This window comes from Saccopteryx bilineata, chromosome 6 (genome assembly GCF_036850765.1).
Source record: "Saccopteryx bilineata isolate mSacBil1 chromosome 6, mSacBil1_pri_phased_curated, whole genome shotgun sequence".
Lineage (NCBI taxonomy): Eukaryota > Metazoa > Chordata > Mammalia > Chiroptera > Emballonuridae > Saccopteryx > Saccopteryx bilineata.
In genome coordinates this window covers 191371447-191381548 of record NC_089495.1, presented here as the reverse complement: position 1 = coordinate 191381548, position 10102 = coordinate 191371447, and the positions used below count along the sequence as shown (strand labels likewise).

General features: G+C 43.2%; 1 protein-coding gene across 2 annotated transcripts in view; it reads left to right on the top strand.

The window, feature by feature from the left end:
* The first annotated feature begins 3596 nt into the window (after positions 1–3596).
* The window catches only part of PTPN1 (protein tyrosine phosphatase non-receptor type 1), a 63452-nt gene continuing 56946 nt past the window's right edge, over positions 3597–10102 (top strand). Inside the window, exon 1 of one of the 2 annotated variants that reach the window (XM_066234663.1) lies at positions 3597–3812. In XM_066234663.1, the coding sequence (XP_066090760.1) occupies positions 3750–3812 (63 nt within the window). In that variant the 5' untranslated portion in view covers positions 3597–3749. The remainder of the gene's footprint in view (positions 3813–10102) is intronic. The other variant, XM_066234664.1, reaches the window with a different exon arrangement.

The following is a 10102-nucleotide window of genomic DNA, read 5'->3' as shown; positions in this document are numbered from 1 at the left end:
TGTCTTGGCCATTGGTTTTGTCCCCAGTTAGTTATCCTACCTCAGGGGTGTCTTTGACTGACCCCAAATCAGCCAACCAGTCAAGGTGCCCAGACTATGTTAGAAGAGCGTGTGTGAATCTGAGGGAAGAGCCACTTCCCTTCCTGGCTGTGTGTCTTCAGAGGTGGACAGAGGGAGCTGGGTGACCCTGAGGACCCTTCAGCTCTGAGTCTCTTTTATTTTTATTTTTTTGACAGAGAGAAAGAGACAGAGGGACAGATAGGGACAGACAGGAAAGGAGAGAGATGAGAAGCATCAATTCTTCATTGCAGCTCCTTAGTTGTTCATTGATTGCTTTCTCATATGTGCCTTGACGGGGGTGGGGGCTACAGCAGAGTGAGTGACCCCTTGCTCAAGCCAGTGACCTTGGGCTTCAAGTCAGCAACCATGGGGTCATGTCTATGATCCCACACTCAAGCCAGCGACCCCGTGTTCAAGCTGGTGAGCCCATGCTCAAGCCAGATGAGCCTGCACTCAAGCCAGTGACCTTGGGATTTCAAACCTGTGTCTTCTGCATCCCAGTCCAATGCTCTATCCACTGTGCCACCTCCTGGTCAGGCTCAGCTCTGAGTCTTTTAAGTGAAAAGAAGCCCTGTCTTCTCAGTTTCTGGAACATTCCAAGGACTCATGGGCTCATCTGGGAATGACCTGTAGCTTAAGGAAAACAGCACCGAACCAAAGGGATTTAATTACTTTTCTTCACGAAGTCTACATTTAGTGATGGAAACAGATGATAAACACCTAAAACAAATATAGAATTTAATACCATGAGGTAATACTAGGGAGAAAATATGACACCAAATGCCTGGTAAGTGCTAAGAAGGCAAAGGGTAGAGTGACAGGGCACTGTTTATTAGGAGGCATCAGAAGAGGCCTCTCTGAGGAAGTGACATTTCATCAGAGACCAATTTGGTCTCATTCTGGATCCCAATCCCTTAACACTGAGCCATCTGCCAGGAAAAAGACCAGGACTGATTTTACCAGGCAACTTGCTGACACTGCTAAGTTAGGAGTCGATGATCCTTGGGAAACAGCCATCCTTCTCCACTGACAACTCTTTAGGACCTTTTAAAAAGTTTAATGGGCCATTGATTTCCTCCATTAGCTAAATCTGTGAAGGAAAGGCCAGAGAAACCACGTGAGATCGTGCCTGCCAGGAAAAAGTTTCTGCTATCATGACACATGGTCATTTGTTTATTTTATAACTAGTCATCACTAAAAGATTCCCAATCACCACCATCACATCTCTGGGGGATACCAGGGCTTGGCTGGTTGTAGTCCAGGCCTTGGCAGGAAATTGGTGAGCTTAACAGATGAAAGGAAGCCTCAGAAAGGCATGGAAGACTCCGGCACCATGGATCTCTCCTCTCTACCAAATGTCACACAGAAAGTTGAGGGAGATGAAGTAGACAGTAGAGGAGGAGATATAGAGAAGAAACCATGTAAAGATGGAGACAGAGATTGGAATGATGCTGTCACAAACCAAGGAACGAGGAGCCACCAGGAATGGGAACAGGTACAGAGGGTTTCTCCCTAGAGATTTCAGAGGGATTATGGCCATGTCAGTCCCCTGGATTTCAGACTTCTGACCTCGAGAACTGTTTGAAAAGAAATTTCTGCTGTTTTAAGTCATTTGTTATAGCACCGTTAGGAAACTAGCACAGCTAACAGCCCAAACCTGGACCCTGCTTTAACCTGCCACGTCCACCTCTCCTCCTTCAAGATCCTGTGCATAGTTTTGGTCCCACTCAAAGACTGCTCCAGTTGTTGGGTGACACGCCCTGCAAGCATGAGGGCCACTGGGCTGCAGATGGGCATTTGATTTATTTCCTTATTTAGCTCAGCCTACTAAGATAGGAATGAACCAGCCCTGTTCTCTCTTCCACCAAGGAGTTCTGTGAGTTCCAGACAAACTAGCACTCAAATCAACAAAGGCAGGAAGGGTACACAAGAGCCTGGAGAGTCACTTAAAAGGCTAAGATTTAAATTAGGCAGCTTTCAAGTATGGGGCTTTCAAACTTTTCACCAGAGTGGGCATCTTTTGTTAATTTCCCTCATGGAACACTCAGTTTCTAAAGACCTTGCTTATCAAGCCAATAGCATTTATTCAATAAGAATTCATTTATCTACCCATTTGAAGTTATATAATAATGGAGGCTAATATTTATTGATCCACTCACTATACTAATAGCACTATATATACTCATTCAATCTTCACACCATCCCTGTGAGGGAGGTACTTTTATTATTCTCATTTTACAAAGGAGGGAACAGAACGAGCCAGAGAAAGGTTAGGTATTTTGCTAAAGGTTGCACAGCTAGTATGTAGTAGAGCTAGAATTTGAACCCAGCCAGCCTGGCTCCAAATCAAGCATTCCCCTGGAGACTGGGTTAGAATCCTGACTTCCATATCCATGTACAATGCTACTCTGGACAAGTGATTCTCCTTCTCTGCACTTCACTTTCCTCATCCATAAAACGCTAATAAAAAATAGTGCTGCTATATGGTAGAATTGTTGTTGAGACTGAGTATGTACTTGGAATGCCAGGCACAGTGCCTGCCACAAGCACTCAAGAATGAACTCAACCAGCCATACCAGCAGCTACTCTGGGCAGGCCTGGGATGCAAACAGGGAATAGAAATGACTGGGTCCTCTAGGTTCCCTGACCCCATGCAGTTCACAACTCCATATAATGCACCAGAACAGAGTTGGATGGTTTAAAGTAGAACTTGCAGGAAGGCAACCTGACCGGCTCTTCTCATATAAGCTCCCAGGACCATAGGTGTACAATGAAATTAGCTGGGGTTACTGGTAAAAAATATAAATTCTTGGTACCGGAAGGAATACTTAGGGGTTGGACCCAGAGAGCTGCATTATTCAACACACTAATGTACCATGGAATTTGTGTTCTATTGCTTTCCCTCTGGTCAAGATTTCCTTGATACTTTGGGAAATGCTGAAAATCATCCCAGGACTCCAATCCATTCATTCCTGCAGCTACCGAAATTGGAGACTCCAAACGGGAATCTTGCATTTCAGTACAGGACAGGACAGAGAGTAGGGGGCCTTCCTCAGCAGCCTGGTATATAAATCCTGAAGCTCTAAGTAAGTTGCACGAAAAAAAAAAAAAATGGGTAGACTTCTGGCCAGAGGTGGGAAGCAGGAAATAAAGCATGCTTCCTAAGCCCATAATCCAGCTTGGAGTACTAAGGCCAGGGCCCCGGCGCTGCAGGAAAAAAACATGACTATTTCAAGGACACCCTGTGACTCAACGGGGCTCGTGGAGGTTTGATCTCACGATCCGCGCAGGCTTTGCAAACCCATGCGCCCTGGGCGGGGCTCCCGGAGTCGCCTAGGTAACGGGGGCGCGCCACGCCCAAGCTTGGAGTCCAGGAGGGGAGGAGGGAGCGTGCACTGCAAGACCTCTCGCGGGGCTGAGGCCACTTCTCTCAGTACCGCCCCTGGCTCCGCCCCACGGAAATGCTGGGCGGCATTCTCGAGCTCTCATTGGCTTGAGGGGCGGAGCCCGTGGCAGCGCGGTGCGTACTTCCGGTTGCCGGGTTGACATGAAGAAGCAGCGGCTAGGGCGGCGGTAGCGGCGGGAGTCGAGGCTTGCAGCGGTACTCCCGGCTGAGTGCGCGACGCGGCCTAGAGCGGCAGACGGCTCAGTGGGCCGAGGAGGAGGTGCAGCAGCCGCTCTGGCCCGTCATGGAGATGGAAAAGGAGTTCGAGCAGATCGACAAGGCCGGGAGTTGGGCGGCCATTTACCAGGTGCGGGAGCGCCCCGGAGCGCGGCAGGCCCTTCTCTTAGGCCGCGTGAACCTTCCCCTTAGAACCTCGGGCCGTGTTGCCCCTTTGTGTCACGACCTCCGCCTCGGCCCTGCTGCTTGAGGATTCGATCCGACGGCGGCAGAGGCCGGCCCCCCTCTCTCTTTGTCCCTCGGGCTGGCCTTCGTCCGTCCCAAACCTCGCACTCCCCTTAGATTCCCTCACCTCACATCCTCCAGCCCGGTGACCTCTCAAGCCCGGAGGCCTGGGGTCTATGCCTTCAGCGCGAATCCCTTGCAGCCCGACCCCGCCCCCCTTCTCATTTACTCTTTGTCCCCTGGGGTTGATAGAACACCCCCACCACTTCCTTTTCTCGGCTGGACCACCTCAGCCTCTCTTCCTTTGTCTCCCTGGGGGAAAGGGTTACTCCCCCTCCCTCCTTCACATTTCCTTTGCCCTGCTCTGTGTGCGTCGGGAGTCCCAAGGATGACAGTCGCCTTCCCCCTTCCTGTTCATTCATTTGGTGGATAGGAATTGACGTGCCTGTTCTGTGCGAAGCACTGCTTAGGCGCTGGAGGTCGTGTTTCCTGAACGAGACAGACAAGCCCTTATCCCTCGTGGAGCTTGGAGTCGAACAGGGCGGGCAGACACACAAGCCAGTGATTTCAGTTAGTGGCAGGTGCTGTGAAGAAGAAAACAAAACATTGTAACGGAAGGTGGGCCATCGCAGAGAAGGGGGTCGGGGAAGGTCTGTCAGAGCAAGAGACATTTGGGCAGATGAGCTGGATGAGGAGAAGCAGCAAGCCCTGGAAACCTCAGGCTAAAGATATTTCCAGCCAGAAAGGCCGAGGTACCCACTTCACTGGGGCCAAAATGTTACCCTTTCAGGCAGGAACCAGGGACAGTTAACGGTTTTACCTCCTCCGAAATAGCATCTTGGCCTTTGGTCCTGGCTGAGATGCTCAGGTCCTCAGTCCTCTACTTGTGGGTTATGAGAAAAGTTAGGAAGGTAAGGTTTCTGACATCTCTAAAACATTAAAAACACGGAACGGTCTGCCTTCACAAGCAGCTAAACCCTCTAAAGAAAATATGTGCTCCTGATTAAATGTCATTGCGGGGGTTGTGAGGATTAACCAAAACCACACAGTATTTTAAAATAAACAATGTACAGAATAGAGAGATTTTGTTACTTGTGTAAAGGGAGAAGGCAGTTTCTTCTGTGTCCAGCTTAGGGGCTCAAAAGGAAAATTGTGAGATCCATCAGCTGGTACTATTAACATCTATTTTGAGCTCCACTTAAAAGGGAAAAAAGCTTTAAGCGATTCTTGGGTATGCTTGACTAACGAGCCTTTTTTTGGCAGGCTAGGTTTCATGAAGATTTGCATCAGACTTACTTGGCAGGCTTCTTTTTACTTGGAATAGAAGTCGATTAGTTATTGGTAGACTAATATTTATAACCACTCTAATCTGTATAAGTATGATTGGTAAATATATACAACTTGTATCCTGTGTCTAGTCTGTCTTAAATAATTGAATGAATTCCACTAGCGACAGAATGTGTAGACATGTCAAATTTAATGCAGTGGAGTTTAAAGTGGCTCTAAATGAAAAATTGTAGCTCTGAAGTGTTGGATATTATGTTATACCCCATCACAAGTGAAGGTGGCCTCCAGGAGGCATTGGGGAAAATCTTATACGGAAACTGAGTTGGTAACAACAAATTCCTATTCTGAAAAGTTCTTGGTTGCATTTCTCTCCTTACTGTTTTAGGCCATAGCTTGGAGTGTGTTCGTCTTTAATTTCCCTCATTGTTCTTAAGTTTCCCTACCGCATTTGAACTCCAAGTCTTATTCAAGATTATATATTGAGATTCCCTGAGCTCCTAACGGACTGCCACATTCCTGGAGATTGTTTCGTTTGATCTTAGAGGAGTTGTCCCTTACCGGCTTTCTCACCTCTACTGCACAGATATTTTTCTTTTCTGAAATTGAAATTAGAAGCTCTTCTCCTTTTTTGAGTTGAAAAGTGGCTCTTTATTGGGCAATATGGCATTTTAAAAAACGTAAGAGTTCAGATGACCTTGAGTTGAAAACGGCAAAATTTCCAAAGTATTTGTCAGTTTACCGAAACCATTAATTTTCAGGAATTTAAAGAAATGTGTTTCAGATTGGGAGGAAATGGAAGTTAAAAAATTAACAATTTGTACCGTGTCACAATGAGGGTAGCCTTGTACAAAGTATTTTGAGCTTCTTCATTTGTTGTGGCCAAAAATATATAATTTCTGCTTAAAATTTTGTAAACAAGGCAGCAATTATTTCTCACAACACTACTAACACTAGCACAAAAAGATGCAAAACTTGGTAGCAATGAACAAAAAGGGTAAAAACTAGACTTGAATGCTGAGAAATGTGGTAGCTTAGAAAACTAATAGTGTCAGGCCAAGATTCTCTGCAAGCTTAACCTGACAAAGTGAGCATAACCTTGTTTCTAATTGTTAGTGCTAATAAATAGCACAGACACAAATAAGCATTTAGGTCTATAAAAAGTCAGCTTTGATAGCATATGTAGATAGCTTTAAAAATTGTTTTTTATCATTTAAACGATCACATGCTTGATTTGAAAAGTGGAAGTAATATTTAGTGAGTTTAGAGTTTAATTGGTCTGGCCATCCAAGAGGAGACAGAACAAAGGGATTGGTTTTTGAAGCTATGATGAGAGAAGACAGAGCTTGAATGAATGACAATAGCTGATAAAGCTGCCCTCCATCTGTAGTTTTAAGGTTTGGGTCAGGTGTTTTGCTCTTTCTCTCATCTCTAAATTCTTTGATTTCTCTGACACTGTTCACTGCTTTTTGATGTGAATGATTTGATTGTTTCATATAAAGGAAATGGCAACCATAGCTTGTGACTTGAAGGCAATATTTATTCCATGTTAGAGGCAGGCAAGTGAAATGGGCCACTCTTCCAACTGACATTTGTTTTTATAGCTGCTTTTATTATGAAATACGATCTAATGCCTATCTAGGTTAAAGCCATGTTATAACATTAGTTCACTAAAACTCTTCACTATTATATTACAGCTTATGTTGTTACCATCCAAGATGAATATTAAAATTTCCCAGTAATGTTTATTTAAATACCATTCTCTTCAGAGAAAAACTGTATTTTGTGAAGAGGAGAAAAATCTATACCCTATGACTCACTTCACTTAAAAAAAAAAGATAAACGGAAATGACATGGAGAGATTGGGAAGTTCTAGTCATCTTGAGTGACCCATTAGATCTAAATGTTCTTGTTTCGCCCTGGTTTAAGTGAACTAAATTTAGGTGTCTGATCACCACTTTGGAAATGGTGTAAAGGCCTTTGTAATTGTCAGGGTTCATATTAAATTAACTGGGAGCACAAGGAGTAATAGTAGAGGGAACTTTCTGTTATCATTATTTGTTTGACATCACTGGCATATTTATAGGAATACTTGGGAACTTTTGGAAGTACATAAACACCGGTCAGGTGGGGGATAATGGTAATGCAAATGGTTTTTAGTTGCCAGTTATCTGCTGTTGGGCTTCATGGCTTTCCCACTGCATTTTGCATTTTAGCATGAATAGTTCCCCAAAACCTATTAAAATACCTGGTATTGACTAATGTGATTGAATATATACTGAATTTATGATAGAAACGAATATGAAATTTTCTGTAGGGGGGGTTTCAGAGAATAAACTGTTGGAATAATGACTGTGCCTTTTCTTTATTTCTCTTTCTTTTCTTTCCTGTTTTCCTTTTTTCCCCCTGATCTTTTAGATTGCAGAAATTTTGTCCTATGATGTGCTTTTAATTACAGGTACTTTTTCTTAAGCCCACTAGAACCCATATGTATTTTGCACACTCTGGCATTCCTCCCTATAGTGTTAGTGTTCATTCATTCATGGTAAACTAATTCTGACAGATAGGCTGGGCATGTTCTGGAAAATGGAAAGTCTAGCTGGGTCATTGTTTCCAAGACAGCATAGTTGGTACCAGGTACTGGTGTGTGTTTTGAGTATCAGGAATGCTGGGGATTTTGGACTAGTTCTTGATTCCCTCTACCACATCTTGTTGATTGGTCACCAGAACATTCTTTCTACCACCCAGTGGTTATCAAATTTTGCCTATAATATTACAGTTTCTAGTTTTACTCTAGAAATGAGTGAAACCAGTTGTATACTAATATGGTTTCTCAAGGTCTGTTCACATCTCCCCCTACCCTGCCATGTATATTCTTCACTTTATCACTAGTAACTGTGTTAAAAACAGACGTGAGCCTGTCACTCCTCTGTTTTACTACTTCTAATGCTTTCATGATCCCTGTAAGGTCCAAATTCCTTAGCATGGCAGCCAGGTCCCAGCCATCCCCTCCCATGTACCTTCTCCTAGCTGTGCTAGAAGGTGGAGGGAGAGTTCTCCAAACTTATCTTTCTATTTTATTCCTCTATACATTGGCTCAACACTTTGTCTGGCCTGCCTTTCCCACTCAGATGTGTGTCTCTTCACACCAGATCTTGGCTTTCTCACCTGTGCATTTCCATACAGCTTCATACTTATCTCTTCTGAAGGCCAGTTCTCATGGGAGCTGTTCCTTTAGATCCAGATCATCTATCTTCTCCAAGATCCAAGCTTCCTGAGGTCTGCTAGTCCATCTTTCTCATTCACTTGGTGTCTTCTGCAAACAGGACGAAATAAGTGCCTAACAAATGCTGGAATTGAATTGATTGTCAGCACTTTGCTAGGCCCTCATAACAGAAAGACGAACAGGACGTGGTTCTCAACTCTCATTCTAGGAGAGGAGAGAATGATAGGTAGTGGCCTAATAGCAAAGGCCACTCTTTGAGAAAACTACCACATTGTGAGCCATGGCCTGATGAGGGAATTTAGTATTGCCCACTTGGTGACTTGGAATAAAGGCTTGAATTCTTACCCAGTAGACGTTGATATTACCAGTTTGTTTCACATGAACTTTAAATTTAACAACACATTTATACTTGGCCTGAGGCTAACTCAGTAGGCAGTTTGCAGGTGATACATGTCTCTCTAAGAATTGTTGAATTACTCTACTCTGTCTTCATCACTCTTGACTTATTTCATATGCCTTCTAGAAGGGCTTTGCATGTAGTTGGTTTGTAAAATGTCTTTTGATTGTGGGATATAAAATATAGTTCTCCATAAAGTAACAACTCTACAAAGGCTGTGATTTTTTTCAAAGTATAAATGGTAAAGGCTAACATTTATGGCCTTTGATCAGATTACCCCTCAGGACAAGAGAGTAGTTAAGTCTTTTGGTAGAGAGTCTTAGCTTTAAAACTAACAATGCTGAGTAGGTCCTTTCCTTTGTAAAAGTTATCCTGGACTGATCACCAAGTTCACTTCAAGTAATAAAAGTCTTTAATATGCTCACAAAGAAAATTTAGTGTTCCTGAAATAATCCTTGTAAAACACTGCAGTGGGTGCTCAGTTTTGTGAGGTGTATAGGTGTCAGTGAGTATATAGTTAGGCTCAAAACTTTATAGGAGTTTGCAAGTATAGTTAAGGACTCAAAAGAATTGACTTTTTCCCCCAAGAGGTATTAAATTAAATTCTTAATAAGTAGGGTTCATTTGATTTAGTAATGTGGGAAAATGAGTAGCTCTGACACATGAGTTATTTTTTTTCTCTTAAGTAGCAATTGGGTGGTTTTTCCTGTAAAGATAGAGGAACTGATTCTTGAGAATTTACGAAAGCTTCAGCCCTAGCTAGGTACATGAAGAGTAGCTGCCCTTTATGTTGTAATTTTTTTAAGAAACCAACATCTGGTCTAAACTTCATTTGAATAGTGTGATAGTTTACATATCTGCCATGTTTTAGAAGAAAGTACCTAAGTCTCCAGCATTTTAGAAATAATGCTTTACTTTGTGTGGAAGTGAGCTTCCCAGTTTACTAGCTGCTGCCCACTCTTTTTTCAGAGCTGCTTGACATTATCATGAGTCTCTGACAGTTTGTAAATTTTGAATGTCTGAACACTGGAAACAAGACCATGTGACATGGAAAAATTTCTTTTCCCAAAATAAATAGCCAAAGAAAAGATTAACCCCTCCCCATCAGTTGATCTTTGTGATGCAGTACAAGTCACACTGCAAACAACTGATACATGATTTTTAAAAATAAGTAACATGATTCAATTAGAAGTTGTGAATACTTATGTTTCTACCAAGGCCATAGAGTTTTATGGTATACCATGGTACTTAGAATTGGTGCTTCCAGAAGTTAGTTCTTTAGTATGGA